The 21676-nt window shown below is 45.4% G+C and overlaps 1 protein-coding gene across 2 annotated transcripts; it reads left to right on the top strand.

The window, feature by feature from the left end:
• Positions 1 to 1231: 1231 nt before the first annotated feature.
• Positions 1232 to 16195, top strand: ythdc1 (YTH N6-methyladenosine RNA binding protein C1). Of its 2 annotated transcripts, none has more exons than XM_030725748.1 (16): positions 1232 to 1416; positions 4631 to 4732; positions 4898 to 5184; positions 5259 to 5658; positions 5744 to 5806; positions 5899 to 5993; positions 6084 to 6192; positions 6285 to 6402; positions 9483 to 9567; positions 9639 to 9793; positions 11890 to 11969; positions 12121 to 12157; positions 14880 to 14919; positions 15115 to 15180; positions 15341 to 15532; positions 15613 to 16195. In XM_030725748.1, exons 1-16 carry the CDS (start codon positions 1389 to 1391, stop codon positions 15799 to 15801), a joined length of 2046 nt encoding a protein of 681 aa, XP_030581608.1. In that variant the 5' UTR covers positions 1232 to 1388; the 3' UTR covers positions 15802 to 16195. The 2 variants fall into 2 exon arrangements, with proteins under 2 accessions (XP_030581608.1, XP_030581607.1); XM_030725747.1 differs by having other exon boundaries at positions 5256 to 5658; positions 15613 to 16194.
• Positions 16196 to 21676: the final 5481 nt, after the last annotated feature.

Below are 21676 nucleotides of genomic sequence, written 5' to 3'. Positions count from 1 at the left end.
AAACTTAGACAGACATAAAGGAAGTTTAGAGACATTATAATTACATAATAACAGAAAATGAAGACCTCCTACTTCTTTGAATATACTGTGAGGGATGAAATACCATAAAGAGTCGGGTGCTTTCAGACATTCCTTCAACCGTTTCACCTTAAATGTGTAGTTCCAGAGCTCAAAGCCACCCTCCTCTTTAGATCCAGACAGAACGGGTGCTCATGTTTTTTCCACACAAAGCTGATAAAACTGTTATTTATGTCCTTGCAGGTTGAGTCCGGAAGACAAAGAGAGAGAGCAGGCTACTCAGCATGACAATCCTTCTGCTTCCTATGATGGAAAAGTCTCTCTGGAGCCACATGTTTGAATGGTTTTCCTTTTATTCAGGTTGGGGGAGAAGTTGAGAAGCTGTCGTTTCATCGGGTCCTTACAAATATGAATTCCAAGGTATTTAACACAATTTTTAACAGGCATGTTATGCAGGGTTTTATCCTCAGTCTGAGGAAGGCACATGAGTTCACATTTAGATTTGTCTGGTTTCAGACCTGATGCAGCTGAGAACATGTCTATTAGGGATGTAGCATGTTCAATCTGCTGTTTATCTCTCAGAAATAAAGCAGTGTCATCAGCTAGTTGAGTTATTCTTATTTCGTTACCAAAAATAGGTCAACCTTTAAGGACTGGGTCATGGAGGATGTGTAATGAAAGTAATTCAACTACAATCATAAATAAAAAGGGGGACGGGGGCACCCCTGACGAACAGATCTCATGACTGGAAATCTTTGTGTTGTATATGTAATAACTCTGCTATCAATATTCTTATAAAACATTTAAACATAAAGAGCAGAGGGAGCGTCGGGCTCCCCGCCAGCGCTCAGCCTGCAGCTCTGATGGCATTTTGTGGAATTGCTGCAGTGAGAGTCCTCCATCGGTGGCTTCAGGTGGCGATGGTCAGGTGAAGACCCCACAGTAATGCACACGTCTCCCAAAGGTCAAGCATGCTCTCCTCCCACATGTTTACACGCTGTGGTGCTGCATGACCCTCACTCCTCGAATACAGGTGAACTCCTCAGGTGTATCTCAAGCTTCAAGTGACCTTTAAGTGGTCTGTGACCTTTATGGTCTGTGACGTGTTGCCTGTCGGTCGCTTCTCCCGCTTACCTGCAGCTCCACTTTCTGCACTTCGCAGACTCCGTCCTCCGGACCGGCAGGTGGCGGTCGTTCATCTATGCGCTGCCACCCGCAGCGGTAGAAGAAGAGGCTGCTCCGTAGACGCAGTCCGCCATTTGGTGTCTCGGAGGCTTCAGAAGCTTCTTTTTCTTAGAAATCGGCCAAAGATACAGTTTCACCTGCAGCGATACCTGCGCACGAGGCAGCAGCGCATCATAGCGGCGGTGATGGCGGCCGACCGGCGCGAGGACAAAGGTGAGGCGGGAGGCCCTTTGTTAGCATTAGCATTAGCCCGTGAGCTGCCTTTGTTTCATTGGGGCTAGGGGCAGATCGATAACTGCGGTGATAATCAATACCGAGAGCGGCGCGTGATCAGGTAACGTGTATGTCCTGGCTCCTGCTTACTGCGCCAGTGTCTTCAGAAAACTGCAGATTTTACTGCTGAGGCCGCTGTGAGCACACCTGAGGACAGGTGGAACCGGAACCCGGTTCGCTCCGGCCCGCAGTGAGTTCTGATGTGTGCGGGACCAAAGACTGATCTATAATAATGGCGCACCTGTTTACAGGCAAAACACAGAGCTGCTGCCCTCTGATGGGCTGAGATGTAATCTTTCCTGTCAGTGAAACGCGATCAAAGCGATCAGGCCTCCAAATGTGAAGAGTCATGTCAGAGCTTACTGTGGCTTTACCTGCGCAATCACCGTGGCAACTGATGCTGAATGCCTCACCTGGTCAGGAGCAGGTGATGCTCAGCTTTCAGTTAAAAATCATAAGGAAGTGGCACATTTTCACCAGTTCTGTTCATCTGCATCAGTGAAACCGTGGATCAAATGATGGTTTATGCGACCTAAACAAACTCAGAACTTCCTTGCAAACAATAACAAAAATAACTTTTGATGAACACAAAGCCACATTTAACTAGAAAACACAAAAATGATGATCAACTGATCAGTCTACAGATCACCAGAGACGTGTGTTAATGTTTCCCTGTTAAAACACCTTCCTCAGAAATAAGCTGACACAATCATCCTCTAATGATGAGAATTGATCACTATCCACTGATCACCTTATTATCGCCTCGTGCTCATTCATTCCAATATTGTGGCAGTTCCTGATAATCAGCAGGTCAGACCTGTGGTGCTCCTGTTTATGGTCAGCTGACAGGAGCCGGCTAATCAGCAGCAGCTGGTTATAAGCTAACATGATGCCAGCTAATATTAGACTGAATGTCCTAAAAATCACACTTTCCTCTGATGAACAGTTTGATTACATTTTCCCATCATATGAGAGATTATTGGCTAAATGTCCGAGTCCTTAACAATGTTGGAGCCACCTTGAAGAAGCTTTCAGCAACCCCGGCTCACAGCGGCTCACGGCGGCACTGACTGAAACAGCAGCAACAGAGAAGGCCTGGAAACGGTCTGGACAGTCCAGCAGCTGATTGGCCGGCGGTGTGCCGGGCTGAGAATCTGCAGAGCATGCTTTCATTTTGTCCAGCATATTCACAAAAACAATTGATATTTTGGAACTCTGGTGTTATTTCATCACAATTTGCAATCTACCTCATTTTCTCCCTTCCACGCCCCAACTTTGTGTGCCGGGCAGATATTTATTTCTGGCTGGAGCGCCGGATGCTGCTCCTGTCTCCTAGCTACAGAGCCGTGCCAGGAACAGGAGGAAATCCTGATTTGTGATTAGTTTTACTTTGACGGGAGAAAGATGAGCGTGATGTCTGAGGCTGAGAGAGCACGGCTACGAGTCCTTCAGCCCACACGTTTGCTAATGAAGCTCAGGAAACTACAGTCAGTTCACTTTGACAGCACTCATGTAATACATGCTATATTATCTGTGCCATGTATTTAAAAAAGGATCAGGGGTAGAGGGTGACTCAGTCTTCAGTTTCAGGTCCATGAATTTATTTCCAGTTTAAGATAAGATAGATAAGATAAGATAGTGTTTATTTGTCACATGCACAGTTATACACAGTACAATGCACAGTGAAATGTATTTTGTACCTGCAACCTTATATACACACACATATAAATAAGAAGAATAAAAATAAAAAAAGTAATTCACACTATACACTATACTCTATATACTATACACTATACACACTTTTTAAATTATAATATTTACATTGTGCAATAATGGTCCAGTTAGGGCTCAGAGTTGAGCAGACGGATGGCTTGTGGGTAAAAACTCTTCTTCAACCTTTCAGTCTTAGCCCTCAGGCAGCGGTAACGCCGGCCTGATGGGAGCAGGGAGAAGAGAGAGTGTCCGGGGTGGCTGGGCTGTTTTAGGATCTTCATGGCCCTCAGCCTGCACTGCTTGGTGTAAATGTCCTGCAGGTTGGGGAGGGTGGTTCTGATGGTCCGTTCAGCTGAACGAACCACCCTTTTTAGGGCCATGAAGTCCTGCTTGGTGCAGTTTCCCATCCAGGTGGTGATGCTCCCACGCATGATGCTCTCGATGGTGCAGGTGTAAAAGTTCCTGAGCACCTTGAGTGGGAGCTTGAAGTCTCTCAGCCGCCTGAGGAGGTAGAGACGCTGTCTGGCCTTCTTCACAGTGATGTTTATGTGATGAGTCCAGGACAGGTCCTGTGAGATGGTCCTGTGACCAGTTTATAGCACTTTGTATCTCTATGACTGTCTCAGAGGCAAATATTAATATTCCAACCACTAAACCATAACTAACTAAAGCTTCCAGATAAACAAAGGACAGTTTGCCACAATGATAACAAAAAGTGAGTTAAAAAGCTGGGATTAAAAAGATTGTGTATGTTTCAGATAAAATCAAGGTAAACCAATGCAGTAAATGTTCTTTAATTGGATGAGAAAGTCCTGCAGTATCATTAAACAGGGTCTAACAGAGCGATCACACCGGGTATTGAACGCCCACTGATTGTGAACAGGTCGGGTACCTCAAAGTGTATAAACGGGGTTCTAGTCAGAAAAACTTCACAGGTCTGCGTTATCAAACCGGGGGGGCAGGAGCCGCAGCTGCTAGCTAACTAGTGACTAGTCGGTACAAGACGTACTAGTCATTTAATTGTTAACATTTTAATTGATGCCCATGGTGGTAAATTGTTGGGTCCTAATGTCATTCAAGAGGGGCTCAGAGTAGGGCTGAGGCGGTCACCTCCTGGTTGAGGTGTTACGGCCACACTCTCTCGACTGGTGCCTCAGTGTCACCCCCCCACGATGAGCTGGAGGGCTGGGCCCCCGCGGCCCAGCCCCAGATTAATGTAAGAAGATGGATGATTTATTGTTTTGTTATTTTAGATTTTAACTGTTATAATAAGCTGGGTTAATTTGTCAGCTTTTATTAATACATGAACGTCATGGTGTCTGAGTGTTTCTCAGTCATAGACTAGTCGGTCAGTCAGAATTTTTTCCCTCGTTTAGTCGACTAAGGACCGTCCCTAACAAACACAGACAGTGACACCAGCACGTGTTTCTGTCTGTTTCAGACGGAGAGCTGAACGTTCTGGAAGATTTACTGACTGAAGCTCCGGATCAGGACGATGAGCTCTACAACCCCGAGACTGAGCGTGACGTCAGCGACAAGAAAGGTACAGACAGCACTACTGACGACACTACAGGTGGTATTTCAGACAGAAAAAGATACAGACAGTATTACAGATGGTACTGCAGACAGTAATACAGCACTGCGGGCGTTTCTGACATCAGTGACAGAATCTTGTGTGTGTCTTTAAATCCTCATCTCTCTCTGTCAGGTACAAAGAGGAAGAGTGAGCGCTCTGACAGCCAGGATCTAAAGAGGCTCCGCCCCTCGTCGGGCCATGGTACTTCCAGGTCATCGTCCTCCAATAAGAGGGCTCCAGGGCCGTCTCTGTCCTCTAAAAAGGCGTCCAGCCCCCGTGGCCGTCACTCTACTACCTACCGTCATGAATACTACGAGGAAAGAAAGGGGCGGCGAGGGGCCCGGGAGGCGACCAGGAGCCGCGGAGGAGAGGACGCAAGACGACGAGAGTCCCAGAGAGGCCTGGAGGGTCTGAGTCAGGTACTGGTTACTGTACAAGTACGCAGTTAACTGCTTTCAGCCAGTTGTGTTAACTTCCTGTTTATCTTCAGAAGTTACGCCGTGATGAGCGACGGGCAAGTCCCTCCCCTCATGAGGAGGACAACCAGTCAGAGGAGGAGACAGGAGCAGATTATGGCTCAGAGCAGGTGTCAGGCAGCTCCTCCCCTGCCGCCTCCCATGTAGAGGAAGAGGAGGAAGAGGAAGAGGATCAAGAGGAGGAGGAGGACGAGGAGGAGGAGGGCATGGAGGAAGAAGAGGAGGAGGATGAGGAGGAAGAGGAAGGAGAGAAGGAGGAAGAGGAGGAAGAGGAAGAGGAGGAGTATGACCGCCGTGGTGGGGAGGGCAATGACTACGACACACGCAGCGAGGCTGGCGATTCACGCTCCGCCTCCTCTGTCAGCTTCTCTGATGATGGAGAGTCAGCTCACTCAGGCTCCGCCTCTGAGGCCTCAGGTAACCACAGACAGAAAAACACCTTTTTGCTCTTTGACGAGTGTTTAAGAAATGACATAATGTTTGTCTGCTTTTATTTTGAAAGGGTCTGAGAAGAAACGGGAGAAACTGTCATCGTCAGTCCGAGCTGTTCGTAAAGGGATGGAGAGTAAGGACAATATTCCGTGGTTACTTGCTGGTTACTCAGAGAGTACTGAGGTGAAAGTAATCAGATTACAGCTGTTTCCTGTGTTGTTGCAGATCCAACCAGCAAACTGCGTTACATCCTGAGAGATGCTCGATTTTTCCTCATTAAGAGCAACAACCATGAGAACGTGTCACTGGCCAAAGCCAAGGTACCCGTCGTTTCCTCTTTTTGTTCCGCTCGTCTTTCCCTGTGTAATTCTAACACCTGAGGATAATTTTGGTGTCTGTGGCATGTGTAGGGTGTTTGGTCGACGCTGCCGGTGAACGAGAAGAAGCTGAACGCCGCCTTCCGCTCAGCTCGGAGCGTCGTCCTCATCTTCTCTGTGAGGGAGAGCGGTAAATTCCAAGGTATCAGGAAGTGGTTGTTGAAGCATCACTCGGTGCTGTCTGTACACTTCGTTCTCTCTTCTTCACTTTGGCCTGTTTTGTGTCATTCTCAGGTTTTGCTCGTTTGGCGTCCGAGTCTCATCATGGCGGCTCTCCGATCCACTGGGTGCTCCCTGCCGGAATGAATGCCAAGATGCTGGGTGGAGTCTTCAAGATTGACTGGCTCTGCAGGTAAGCAGCTCCGTTTCCACTCCTTCTCTACTCGTTCCCGGTGGGTGTTGAACTTCTCTGAGCTGATTTCAGTCTCCAGTTCTGTTCGAAACTTTAAATGGACGGAACTACTAGAAGCATGTGGGAGGCTGAGCGTTCGATGGCCTCAGATAATTTGGTTCGGTCGTCTTCATCTGATGATGAGGTCCCAGTTGTACTGGGGTGGCGTTTCTGGTTTGCAGCACCAGGCATAGTTTGTGTTTCTCAGCCGAAATGGTGGAGAACCATCTGGGTCCAGGCCCTTGTTAAATTTACAACACCAACTTTTTGTGCACCTCCCTCTAACAGGGCTTTCAAATTGTTTTGGAGTAGCAGGGGGGCATGCCAAAGTAGCATTATGACTGAGACCGAAGCCATGACGGCAGCAGACGATATGAATAGTCATACGGCAGCTGTGAACCAATCAAATTGCTCAGATTGAAAGAACGTAAATATTGCCACGTGCGTCCACATGGCGCTGGAAATGGAGACGGCGGACGGTGCAAAAAAATGTTTTAGGAAAATGAAAAAGTAGACGGCACAGAGCGGTGGAGTAGGTGGAAAATGCGCCTGCCGCCGGCATAATTTGAAAGCCCTGCTCTAAATGGGCTACCTGTCGACAGGCCGCACGTAATGGTGCCGGCTGCTCGCGTGACCACGCCGTCCCTTCTTTGTAGGTTCACTGAGCTTACTCGTTACACCGCAGTCTCCACATCGGACGGCTCTGAGTATCTGGTCTAGCACAGTGGTCCTCACTCTTTTCACAATAAGTGTCACCTCAGAAAATATTTGGCTATTCCAATAACTCTGACTGCTGCTGTGCCAAAAAGGGATTTCCAGTGTTTTCTCTGTATTTAAGCTGCTGTAAATGACTTGTTGATCTATAATCTGTGACACGTGGGTCAAACATCTCTCTCATGAATTATATCAGGTCATTTTGACTGAGAAACGTTTCTGTCACAAGGTAGAAGCTGCAATCACTTTTTGGCAAAGTGACTTTTATATATGTGTTATTTATCAGGATAAAAATATTGATAATCATTGATATTAAAAATGTCTTTTTAAAGAGAACTCTGGCAAAGAGGGCAGCAGAAATCACAACAAACACAACATCACAGTTCTATAAAGATATATAAGCAACATCGGCTCCTCACAGCCAACGTGAGGTTGTTGTGGTAATTTCACTCACACTGATGCAGGAAGTCTGCAAATCCACGCCTTTGGATAAATCTGGACGTCCATGTGGGTACAGGAAAGCCTGGTGCACTCTCAGAACAGTAATAAAAATGGTACAGGAAAAGGTGGAGTCCTGCTACAGAGGATTAAACACCAGGCATATGTGGAGTGGGCTAAAGACCATAACAGACTATGAGGGGAGGAGCTACAGCGTGGGTGAGGTGACTGTTTCTTTACCTGAGGAGCTGAACACCTTCTACGCCCGCTTTGAGGAGCACAGTAAGCCGGAGTTTCTGACAGAGGAGGACAGCTGTCCTCTTCAGATCCCTCAGGAGGTCTGTGGCTACTTTAAAAAGTAAACACATGGGAAGCTCCCGGACCGGATAACATCCCAGGTCATGCTCTCAAAGCATGCGCTCATGAACTGTCAGCTGTCTTCAGACATCTTTCACCTCTCCCGGCTCTTGTCTGTAGTCCCCTCATGCTTCAAGAGGACCACTATCATCCCAAAGAAACCTAATGTGAGCTGCCATAATGACTATCACCCAGTAGCACTCACTTCCATCATAATGAACTGTTTTGAGCGTATAGTCAGCGCTCACATCACATCTTCACTGCCTGCTACACCGGACACCTTTCAGTTCACCTGTAGGTCAAACAGACGCACAGGTGATGTACTGGCTCTGCACCCCACCCTTTCCCACCTGGACCAGAAGAACACGTGTGCGGATGCTGGTTCTTGACTACAGCTCTGCTTTCAGCACCATAAGTCCATCCAGGCGTATCATGAAGCTTCAGGATCTGGGCATCAGTGTCTCCTTATGTAACTGGATCCTGGACTTCCTGACAGGCAGACCACAGGTGGTGCGGATTGGCAGTGGCACGTCATCGTCACTGATGCTCAGCACCGGTGCCCCCCAGGGCTGTGTTCTCAGCCCCCTGCTGTAGACCCTGTTCACCCATGACTGTACGGCCACATACAGCTCTAACACCATCATTAAGTTTGCAGACGGCACCACCGTCATCGGCTGCACTTCAGAGGGAGACGAGTCTGCTTCCAGAGCAGAGGTGAGAGCCCTGACATCCTGGTGTCGGGACAACAACCTGCTGCTCAGGCCAGACCTGCACCAACAGATTCAGGGACAAGCTATCAGGATACTGAGCTGCTTAAAAGAATGCTGGACATTTGCACACAACAGCTTGTATATACATGATATTTTGCACAATCAGTGTACACTCTGCACATCACTACACCATCACTTTGTAGTACAGCTGCTACAGTGCGTGTGTGTGTGTATATGTATATATATATATATATATATATATATATATATATATATATATATATATATATATATTCACACACACACTTATATTCTATTTAAGTGTTAGTTCATGTGCAAAGTTGCTTTTGGTCTTACATGTGAAATACTGAGTGTCCTGAGCCTAAGAATTTCATTGCCAGTAGTGATGTGCCATGGTTACCTGTACATGGTAATAATAAACTTAACTAACTAACTGGTTGCCTGCTCATCCACTGAGCCGCCCTAGTGTCCGGTACTGTATATTTTAAAAGCCCTATGACAGCTGGGATAGGCTCCAGCCCCCCCATGACCCTGAACAGGATGTGCGGAAGCGAATGGATGGATGGATGAATTATTTAATCTAGAAAAAAAAAATTCTTGGAGACTTCTCATGTACCACCAGTGATTCATGTGCCACAGTTTGAGAACAACTTTTATGCCTTTGGCTTCCTCACGTTAGGTGAAGGTGCACAACGCTACACTCCAGCGCTACCGCTCCATAGGTTCACTGCAGAAGTGTAGTTCAGGTGTTAATGCTGCTGCCCCCTGCTGGCTACTAAACTCAGCTTTTTTTTTTTTCAGGAGGGAGCTCCCTTTCATTAAGACCGCCCACCTTTCCAACCCGTGGAATGAACACAAGCCGGTGAAAATCGGACGTGATGGACAGGTCTGCTTCAGTTTCCTTTGGTGTTCTGTCACGTGACGTAGAGCTGCGTTTTAATGCTTCATCTTTTTCAGGAGATCCAGCCAGACGTCGGCGCTCAGCTCTGCGCGCTGTTCCCATTGGATGAGAGCGTGGACATGCATCAGGTGGCTCGTCGCATTCGTCATAAGCGCCGGACACCGTCGGAGCCACGGCCTCGGGGCCGACCGCCACAGCGTGAACCGGGAAGGTTAGCCAATCACCAAGCTCCTCCTCCCGCTTCCTGTTCTTCTTCTGCTGCTGCGACCACGGCACCACCTGCTGCTGGACGACGGAGACAGCCGCTGCCTTTAGCTGGTGGCTAGCTTTCCCTTAGCTGGCGTTGCTGGCTCTCTGGTTGTTGTTTTTCCAGTGTGGAGCTTCCCCGGAGCAAACCCTCGCTCTGCGTCTTTGGTCGAGGTCTTAAAGTCAGGCAGGAAGTGAAATCCTCAACAAGCGTTAAACAGCTGACGTCGCAGAGGACGTTTAACCCTTCGTTTGAGTTTAATTTCCTTTGACGTTTGAGCTCTTTTTGTTTTATTTTGTCATTTTTAGCTGATTTTTGTTTTTCAGGTTTGTAGTCTTCATGTAGCTGAGCTGAAGTTTGTTGTTGCTAAACTTTGAAGCTCTTTGTCTTCGCAGGATTTTGATACTTCGGAGGTTAAAAAGTGAAAATGTTTAGCTGGACTGAGGCTGACCCTTTCAGAATAAAAACAGAAAGGACGAGCGTCACTGGCTGGACTGACGGAGGAGGAGGGGTGGGGCAGGCGGGAGGGCAAGCAAGGTAGTAAGAACAGGAAGTGAGGGAGAGGCTGAGCCCCCAATGGACTGTTTCAGGTGCTTGACAAGGTGAACAGGTTGTGAGGAGGGGGTGGGGCCTCTGGACTGTATCCTGTGAGGTTGGTGTGTTGGGAGTGGGGCCTCAGGACTGTATCCACTGAGAAGGGGTGGTGTGTAGGGGTGGGGCGTCCTCTGGTTGAATGAGGTAAAGTTACAGGTGCTTAAAGGACTAAAGTAAAAAAATAAATAAATAAAAAATCCCCCTGGACTGAAAAAGGTGACCCCTCCCCCACATGAAAGGACTGTCACATTCCCCTTTCCTCCCACCGGCGCACACACACTGAATCAGGACTGCGAGCTGGTTGTCGGTGTGTGTGTCGCTCTGATGGACGAATCAAAATGTGAGCATAAAAATAACCAAATGGACGGAGCGACAGAAAGACGACACAGCTTGTCGTTTGTTTTGAGGACTGTTGCTGGTTTGGAGGGGGTGGGTGGGGCTCACAGGGGCAGGGCTTTGTGTATTGATTGACAGGACTGCACCATCATCATCATCACCCCTCACCCTTTCAAATTAAGAGGGTTTATAAAAAGCCTTTAACATGGACTGATGAGGAGAAAAACTGTTTTTTAAATCAAAAGTGTTGCCCCTTCCTCATATGCAGCAGAAGCGGTATGTTGTCCCTTTTAGAGGTTCTTCTTCTTTTGTTTTTTTTATTGTGTGTGTGTGAATTTGTCAGACTGCAGATTCTGTTTTCAGCCTTTGAAGTAAAATCATTAGAACAGGAGATGCTCAGAGCAGATCATTTAAAAACAGTTAAACTAGACTTTTGCCTCTGCAGGAAGTACCTGTCCTACGTGGACCAGGAACCGCCCATGTAGGACAGGTACCTCTTAATATAGCACCGGCCATCTTGGATCTGTCACACTGTGTTTCGCTGTCTCAGTTCCAAAGCTACCTTCATCACTGAAGCTCCCGCCACTGTGCCGCTGGTTTAAATGCTGTCACTAAATTACATCACTTCCTGAGTCGGGCCCCATAGAGTGTAGGACCAGAACAGGGCCTTTATCAGCCTCAGACTGTCATACATGTAAACATGGCATGTGCAGACACACAAGCCGTTTCCACACACGAACTGACATTTACGTCAATGTCTGCAGAGTCAGTCCATCTTTAACCTCCCAGCTTCCTGTTACCAAGCCTGTGTGATCTCTGATTGGTCCAGGTAAGAGTTGGGTAACTTCACACCTGAACCACACAGGACTGAGGCTATTTTCAGGTGTACCTGTGGAAATGTCCCCACCTGATTGTGATGCAGTCAGTTGGTGTGTGAAAACGGCCTCTGTGACTCCCTTTGGACACACCTGCGGGGTTTTTCTTCTTGTGTTGCAGTCTGACCCGAGGGAGTATCCAGTGCGGTTTAATGTGTGTGTGTGTGTGTGTGTGTGTGTGTGTGTGTGTGTGTGCGTGTGAGTGAGTGTATCTGAGCGCACGCGTGTGTCTTACCTGTGGACTTGTTTACGTAGGCGTCGACCTGAAGAGTACGACCTCCACGGCAGGAAGCGACCGCGACCCGACGGTCCACCGGACTTCAGCCAGCGAGCAGGTTAATGTGCAGCTCCCACTTAAACAGCTGACATAGATTTTCAGGTGCAGGTGTCAAACACACCTGTTACCTGAGCTGTTCTCAGTTCTGCTTGCACTCTGACTTGCTGCTTGCTGTCACCTCACACTAACTTGATGTATGCTATTTTTAGGGTTTATCCAGGACCTGAGGAACCAGCCAGTGGACAGGTGAGACACGCCTGGAATCAGGTTAAATTTATTCAGTGTGCCTCTAAGAGCTTGAGTAGATGTAATTCCATCACATCTTCGAGTATCTTGGACCAGACAACCAGAACAGAAACTGCTATTCCTCCTGACTCTGAGGTTCAGCTAACAGGTGGGCTCTTCTGTCCATAGACCATCCCAGGTATATCCCCAGGTGTGAGTCCCCCCTAATTGGAGCATAACCCCCTTCTTGAAAATGGTAACCATCACCCCAGTCTGCCGGTATAGAGACCAAGACAGCCCCACAACATCCAGCAACTCAGAGCGTGTTCAGAAAGTTATGCAACTACATCGGAGACCTCAGGTACCTCATCTCCACACTCCGCTTCCTCTATGGAATGCTTTGGAGTGGAATTTAGGAGATCCTCAGAGGTATTCTTCCACCTCCTGACTATGTTCCCACTTGGGTGTGATGGAGGGTGGCTGTAGGTCAATAATATGAAGGTTGGTGGTTGGATCCCTGGCTGCTCCAGTATGTTTGCCAAAGTGTCCTTGGGCAGATATGATGTTTATGTGAATGTTAGAAGAAAGTGCTTGCACGAATGTGTGAATGAGGCTTGTTGTATAAAGCCTCCCTGTCGGTACCTGCCTCCAGAACACATCTGGTGTTCACCACCTGGTTCAGGAGCTACTGCCATAGCAGGCTCAAAGCACCTTACGGCCGCACTTCTCTGCAGTCGCCTCCACAATGGCGGTGCGTGACACGGGCCTCTTTGTGTTAGAATGCAGCTGAAGTTCTGCTGGAGAAAAGAGTTGAAGATCTCTACCAAGATGATCCCAATACATCCTCATACATTTGGGTACACCGCGTTTGTCCAGCTTCCTCTCCCACCGCCCGATCAAGCTCACCTTCAAGTAGTGATCAGCAGACAGCTCAGCTCCTCTCTTCACCCGAGCGCCCGGACAGAGGTGGCAAAAGTACTGACATTCTGTACTTAAGTAGAAGTACAAGTACTTATGTTAAAAAATACTTTAGTAAAAGTCAAAGTACTGGTTCAACTTCTCTACTTAAGTAAAAGTAAAAAAGTACAGGCTCTGAAATGTACTCAAAGTAAGAAAGTAAAAGTAGTTCTTTGGAGGATGTTTCTACCTGCTATTTTTGTGTAAAACAAACCGAACCTCATTATATATTATTGTAATAATGTAAAATAGTACATGAGAATACAAATGTTATTCCAATCTAAATTTTAATCCTAATGAATGCACTCAGCTTGAAACTGTTATGTAGGACACAAGCTGTGAAAGGGAATTTAAGCACAGCTCTGTTCTCTGTGTCCTCCATAGTAGAGGGTGACTGTGCCTCCACCTAAACACCAACATGAGGATACTCAGGGGTTACAGTGGGATTCAGAAGGTGGAGGAACCCTAAGATCAGCTGTAGTGGCTCTGCATGGGGAGAAGAATCACAGCTTTCTATTGTAGCTGCAGTAAATGATGTTGGTGTGCAGGCTGTGATCAGCTGACCTGCTGCTGCTCTGAGGTTTACTGCTCTGTGTGGATGAAGTGAACTCACAAAGATGTAACCCAGTATTTCACAGCTCTCTGAGCAGATCTCCATCCCCTACACTGACAGCATACAGGCTGTAGAAATGTTGGATTCAGTGAATGAATCTCAGCATCAGCAGCTTTGATTCAAACTCATCTCTGCTGCACTGATGTAACCTGTAACTCTGACCATCAACACAGCCTCTGTGCACCAACACAGAGCTTTACTGTAAATACAGTACAACAAGATAACCTGTTTATTACGTACTAAACTGCAGTATTTTCATCCAATCTTTGAATTACACAAAGTCAGCATACTTCAGTTTATTTTCCAGTCCTTACCTTTAAATCTAACCTCTCTTCTTCCTCTCCTGTCCTCTTTCTCCATCTCTGAGTGAATTTCTCTCTCTTTGCTCTCCCTGAAATGCAGCAGCTCTTCTTTTAGCTAGCAGACACACTGTGTGACAAACTGCACACACTTTGTGTGTTTGCTGATATTTGTTGAGCATTTAGAAACGTTGCATTTACCTGCCACACGTTACTCCCTTCATGCTCGCTCCTCTTCAGTAGCGCTAGCTAAGCTGTTTATGTGCCGCAGCGCAACTTACGGACTCGGTCCGGCCCGATTATAGCGCTATAAATGATACATTAATTATATGGGTTTGCGTATTTAATCCCTTTGTACCCGATAAGCCCCGGTGATGGAGGATACGCCAGTACGATTGTCTCTTATATGTTAATATTCCTCCGTTTAGGCTCAGATCGCTTGATGACTGACGGCGCACTGACCGGAAACGCAAACTTCTCCCTTACGTGTTAAAAAGTAACGAGTCTGTTTTGAAAATGTAAGAAGTAGAAAGTACCGATACTTGTGTAAAAATGTAGGGAGTAAAAGTAAAAAGTACTCAGAAAAATAAATACTCAAGTAAAGTACAGATACCTAAAAATCTACTTAAGTACAGTAACGAAGTATTTGTACTTCGTTACTTCCCACCTCTGGGGATCGGCCTGCCGGCGTTGCACCAGCACTCATCTGGGGTTGAGGTACCTCGCCAGGAATGTTGGTGAGAAACCTCTCCACCAGGATTAGGTGGAGATGGTGATGGATGGGTCGATGAAAGCTTTTATTTTAAAATTATGATTTTTCTTTAAATAAAACATTTTGAATTGAAAGTTTCACGTGAACCTGTTTTGTTTCCAGGCGATTTTCCGGCGTGAGGCGAGACGTGTTTCTTAACGGGGTGAGTCGTTTCACTTCATTGATTTGTTATCAGTTTATTGATTAGTGTGTCAGTCTTGAATCCAGCAGAAATCTTCTCTCCATAAAGACATTCAGTAATCATCACCGATATACAGATAGTAAACATTGATCCAAATCAATGTGTTTCAGACAGAAAGAGCTTTACCTGTTCGTTTGCCTGTGCTTCCTGTTTCAGTCCTATAATGAATACATGAGGGATTACCACCACAGCGTCGGCCCTCCGGCTCCCTGGCAGACTCTGGTAGGACTTTGTTATTGATCGTGTTCTGATTGATTGGCCTGCGAACATTATTTGGAAACAGGAAACTGTTCCTGTGTTTTCAGATAATGTTGGCTGAGAATTTTGAGAATAAAATGCGTCATTGAAGACTGAACTAATGATGTCACGTGTGTGTCTTCAGGCGGGCTATCCAGGTGTGGAGCAGCCACCCCCCCACCATCCCCCCTACTACCACCACAGCCACCCCCCACCCCCCCCTCACCAGGCATACCACCATCACCACCACCCACCTCTGCCGCCGCACGAAGCCCCGCCCCCTCGCTTCAGAGACAAGCAGCGAGCACCACAGCACCGCGCCTTCACGTCCAGCCCGGTGAGTTCGATCAGTCTGATCAGGCATATTGATCGGCAATTGGCACAGCCCCTCACTCTGTTCTTGTTCCCATCATGCAGCATGACTATGACATGCGAGTGGACGACTTCCTGCGGCGGACGCAGGCCGTGGTGAGCAGCCGGCGGGAGCGAGAGCGGCAGCGTGAACGGGAGCGAGGCGGCCCACGCCGTGACAGAGATCGGGAGCGAGCAAGGGACAGAGACAGAGAAAGAGAGAGGGACAAGGAGAGGGGGCGGTACCGCAGGTGATGTGATGATGTCACGTCCTGTTAGCCTGCACTGTTTGTGACTGGTTTCCTGTTTTTGTTGAAAATTATGAATAAAAAAAGCTGAGTGATGACATCAGTTTTATTTGAATAAAGTGAAAACTTGTACAAATAAAGTTTTGTTCCAAGCTTTTATTTTGAAAGTCTGCATCACATGACTGTGTCACACCCTGCTGAAGCTCCACACTTCAATTCCCAGAATCCTCTTTTTTTTTTTTTTTTTTTTTTTTTTTTTTTTTTTTTTTACACGAGTCTGGTGATGCCAAACATGAGGGTGGAGGTCCTCTGAGGGGCCGTCACTCAAATCTACAAGGGCACATGATAAGTTTTATTTTGACAGTGTTTCTGTATTGACTGCTCTTTTACTGTGAAAAGCTGGACAGTGTTTCCTGTTATGTCCTTCAGATTAAATGTTTTAAGTCTGAAACTCCTCCTGTTTCACTGTTTTCTTCCTGTTAGTGGCATTTAGATGTGTGCTGCACACCAGGGTTATTCTAGTTAACGAAAATGAGAAAAATAATGAAAACTGAAATTGAGAAAACATTTTTGTTAACCGAAATAAAAATTAATTAATAGGAAAAATGATTACTAAACCTTATTGTGAATTTACAAAACTGAAATTATAGATAAAATGACCTTCGTTTTCATGTTTGTCGTTTTATGAAATGATATGAAATATGAAATGAAATACAATATGAAATAATTTTTTTCTGCTCTCTGAGATTAAGTTGGGAGCGCCATCAGACAACTCTGTGCGTGCTCACCCCGCTGGTCTGCAAATTAATGGCAGCGGTCTGCAAAGAAAGCAGCAGTGTCCAATATGGAGTTTCTTTGACTACAGCAGCACAGAAGTGAGTGTCTTGTTGTGGATGATGAAAACGTGAAACACTTCTCAGTCAGGAAAAACCACCAACATCAAAGTTCACCTGAGAAGCGCACAGCAGCTACAGAAACCGCTTTGATCCTACAACCTAACCTGACGTGCACCTCTGAAGAAATGTGACTACTGGTTGGGTCCACACAGCCCACAATGTTAGCTGCGCTTCCATATGGAACGACTCAGCACGGGTCGACTCGACTCAACACAACTCACCACGGTCGTGTTGTGTTTCCATTGCAATTGAGGACCACCTCAGTGTGGATGGAGCCGATACAGCAGCGGGGGCAGTAGTGTCTTGACGTAATCTGTATGTGGCTCAAAAGACAACACAACAATGGATGAGATAAAGGCAAGCTACCATCTAATGCCAGTTTAATATCATCATCATACATAAGTCCCCGAACAATATTTTAAAGGATGAAGGTTATCATTGTTAAGTATAACCCTATATCCCGAACATGTCATAATTGGCTCAGTGTATTTCAAAAGTATTCCTGCAGTTTAACTAATTGATGTGTGTCACCTGGCTTCATTGATAGGTAAAGCTGAGTATCATCTACATAACAATGAAAATTGATGGTAAATGGACTAGTTCTTATATAGCGCTTTTCTACTCAGTATGAGCACTCAAAGCGCTTATACAGCCTGTTTGCATTCACCCATGCACTCCCATTCATACAAGCACTTCCAATTTTACGAAGCTAAGTGCTTTTTTAATTAACTAACACTCACATGCATTCATACTCCGACAGAATGGTCGGAGAGCAACTTGGGGTTAAGTATCTTGCCCAAGGATACATTGGCATGTAGCCTGGAGTAGCCAGGACTTGAACCGCTGACCTTCAGCAGGTGACCTGCTCTACCTACTGAGCTACAGCCACCCCAGGTGGCTACAGCAGTGCTTTCTAATAATACTGCCTAAGGGAAGCATGTATAATGTAAATAAAATTGGTCCTAGCACAGAACCCTGTGGAACTCTATAATTAACCTTAGTGTGTGAAGAAGACTCCCCATTTACATGAACAAATTGGAGTCTATGAGATAAATATGATTCAAACCACTGCAGTGCAGTACCTTTAATACCTATAGTATGCTCTAATCTCTGGAATAAAATGTTATGGTCAACAGTATCAAAGCTGCACTGAGGTCCAACAGGACAAGAACAGAGATGAGTCCACTGTCAGAGGCTCTAAGAAGATCATTGGTAACCTTCACTAATGCTGTTTCTGTACTGTGATGAATTCTGAAACCTGACTGAAACTCTTCAAATAAACCGTTCCTCTGCAGATGATCAGTTAGCTGTTTTACAACTACTCTTTCAAGAGTCTTTGAGAGAAAAGGAAGGTTGGAGATTGGCCTATAATTAGCTAAGACAGCTGGGTCAGTGATGGCTTTTTAAGCAGAGGTTTAATTACAGCCACCTTGAAGGTCTGTGGTACATAGCCAACTAATAAAGACAGATTGATCATTTTTAAGATTGAAGCATCAATAATTGGAAAGACTTCTTTAAACAGTCTAGTAGGAATGGGATCTAATAAACATGTTGCTGGTTTGGAGGAAGTAACTATTGAAGTTAACTCTGAAAGATCAACTGGAGCAAAAGAGTCTAAACAAATACCAGCAGTGCTGAAAGCAGCCGAACATGAAGAATAATCTTTGAGATGGTTATGAATAATTTTTTCTCGAATGTCTAAAATTTTATTTGTAAAGAAATCCATGAAGTCACTACTAGTTAACGTGAAAGGAATACTCGGCTCTACAGAGCTCTGACTCTTTGTCAGCCTGGCTACAGTGCTGAAAACAAACCTGGGGTTGTTCTTATTTTCTTCAATTAATGATGAATAGTAAGATGTCCTAGCTTTACGGAGGGCTTTTTTATAGAGCAACAAACTCTTTTTCCAGGCTAAATGAGCATCTTCTAATTTAGTGAGACACCATTCCCTCTCCAGCTTTCAGGTTATCTGCTTTAAGCTGTGCTTTTGTGAATTATACCACGGAGTCAGGCACTTCTGATTTGAAGCTTTCCTTTTCAGAGGAGCCACAGTATCCAAAGTTATACGCAGTGAGGATGTAAAACTATTGACGAGATAATCGACCTCACTGGGAGCAGAGTTTAGGTAGCTGCTCTGTACTGTGTTGGCACTGAAGAGCATAACAATGAAGGAATTAGATCCTTAAACGTAGTTACAGCACTTTCAGAAAGACTTCTACTGTAATTAAACTTATTCCCCACTGCTGTGTAATCCATTAAAGTAAATGTAAATGTTACTAAGAAATGATCAGACAGGAGGGGGCTTTCAGGGAATACTGTTAAGTCTTCAGTTTCTATGCCATATGTTAGGACAAGATCCAGAGTATGATTAAAGTGGTGGGTGGGCTCCTTTACATTTTGAGAGAAGCCGTCTCTCCTAACAAGACCAGGTTTTCTCCAGAAACCAATTATCTATGAAGCCAGCGATTCAAGGAGAACATGTGGCTAAACATGTCGCTCCTGGTCTGATTGGGGAGGGGCCCAGAGAAAACTACAGAGTCCGACATTGTTTTTGCAAAGTTACACACCGAGTCAATATTAATTTTATATATATATATATATATAAAACTATCAATTATTCCATTGATTGATTGATTGGATTAGAAATACTTTTCTCGTTTTAACAATTCATCTCCATATTTTAACTTCCATACTGCAGTTTTTTTGCTGTGTGAAACAAACAGCAGTGGATGGAGCAGCCACAATGTTCTCTCTTCTTCATGTTGGCACTCACTGATCAGGTGGTTGATGAAGGACCTCCAGTTGTTTCAAAGTAAAGGTTTTAACGGTGGTTCCAGGAAAAAGCGGTGCTGCTTTGGACGCCAGAAAAACATTTCCGTTCGCTCCATCCGAGCTTTTTGCGCTTGCTGCGCTTGCACACACTGCACATAAAACAGCTGCTGCTGTTGATGAAAAACTGTTGTCGAATGATGTGGGTTGAGGTTGAGATCTTGGTTATTCGATGGCCTAACTGGTACTGGGTGGACAATCATACTTCTGATTTATATAAAAATGATAGAGTTGATTGTGAAATGTAACAAATAATGTATGATTTCTACTTAAAGTTGATAAGTGTGTGTGCAACACAGAAATGATTCAAGCATAGCATGTTAAGGAAGTTGTGTAATCTTGGAGATCACTGAGCAGGGGAAATGAGGAACGGAAACCTGTTGCCTAGGAATAAGAAGGAACAGAGGGGAAAAACAAGTTAAAAATAGTCTTAACTGGAAAGTACCAAACAAGCCATGTATTACGAGAAATATCAAGGCCAAATACCATAATTGGTAATCAAGCAGTGGAGTGATAATTTGTCATGATGATGTTTTAAAACTAGGATGTGTCTTAGATGTAAGCTATAAAAAGAGATGCACAGAAGCATCGAGTGAGAATTTACGGAGCCCTTCCCAGCACCAAGACAAGTCTGCACCTTGGACCAAGCCAATCCATATGTGGACAGTTAATTGACTTCCAATGTCTTTGTGAGAGTTCTCCCTGCATTGTCAGATGAAGATTGGAAGTACCTAAGCTGTTGGATTTCTAAAAGGACATCCGATGAACAGTAAGGATTATAAAAGAAGGACAGTCAACTGAAGGAGGATGACATCTCTCTTTTGGACTTCTCCTTTTCCCCCCAACTTCACTGAGGCAGTAACGGACTAGACGTTGGGTGTGGTTGCTTCTGGCCAGGCACCCACTTGGAGTCTTTTCCTCCAAAAAGGATTTTAAACGATTGGACAATTTCAAGCCCCTTCATCATCAACCCAGCTCATAAGTATTTACTCTGTTCAAGAAATGTGATTGATTTACAATAATTATGAGATCTGATATTTAGGAGTGATTACTGCATGTTGAGAATTGATTAAGGATTGATTCAGAGCTAAATGCAAACTGCTTGAGCTGAAAACCTGCATAATAAAATTTGACTCTAAAAAGTCAGTAAAATTCGTTGAGAATTCATTCCCTATTTATGCAACAGTAAAGCCATAGACAAGTTAAGCTATAACATCAGGTTCTGTTTTGGACACACTAGTTTCCAATAATCCACTTCAACCTACTTATGTCCCTTGGGCTCACTGTCCGAGCCGATAAAAGAATCTGGTCGGTAACAAGCGCACTGATCAAAGGGGCTGGCTGCTATAACTAATTGGACTGTATTCTGGGGTCGGCTGTGTGAGCCTTCTTGACCGATCGCATCAGAGTACAGAGGAAGCGGGGCAGATGTTAGGATTATTAGCAGTTAGAGCCAGACGAGCAGCCCCGCCACAGCTTAAGTAGTATCACTGAGTTACAGGAGAGGGTAATACCCCACTGACAGAAGTGATCAGGACCCTCTGAAACGGAATAGCTGTCACAGAGGTAAAATACCTGTGGGATCTAACACTGTGAACATAATTTTATAATGCTTTTTATCTTGATGCTTCTGTCATGACGCTGTTGGATATATTCCGAACCAAAAAAGGTGCGTGTGTGATGTAATCACGCAAATGCATCCTCGTGTTAGTGGAATCGATGAGCGTAATCATTAAGCAAGCAGACTAACGATTCAAAGGAATTGAATTACTGGGAACCGGTTCTCGATTCCCATCACTAATTATAAATGAAACGTGCTTTGTGTCTATCAGTTGTTTGCATCTAATATTATTAGATGCAGATACATTGTAGGCTCAGCAACTGAGACGAGAGAATCCCCCGCCTGCTCCTTTCCTTCTGTTACAACCTGTGTCATGAGGAGTGAGGACCTCTAAGCAGACACCAGAGACGTGGGGTAAACTCAAAACACAACTTTAATGCTGGAGATAGGGTCGCAGACACACAAAGGGCGCAAACTTAAACTGACTGACTGAAGACCGCAGGACGAGTACTGATGACAATGACACGACAGGGACTGACTGGAACACAGACAATATAAACACACTAGGTAACAAGGGGATAAGGAACATCTGGGAA

The sequence above is a fragment of the Archocentrus centrarchus genome, unplaced genomic scaffold, assembly GCF_007364275.1.
Source record: "Archocentrus centrarchus isolate MPI-CPG fArcCen1 unplaced genomic scaffold, fArcCen1 scaffold_71_ctg1, whole genome shotgun sequence".
NCBI lineage: Eukaryota > Metazoa > Chordata > Actinopteri > Cichliformes > Cichlidae > Archocentrus > Archocentrus centrarchus.
Note: the sequence above shows the minus strand (reverse complement) of the source record. Positions and strands in the feature narration are given on the sequence as shown.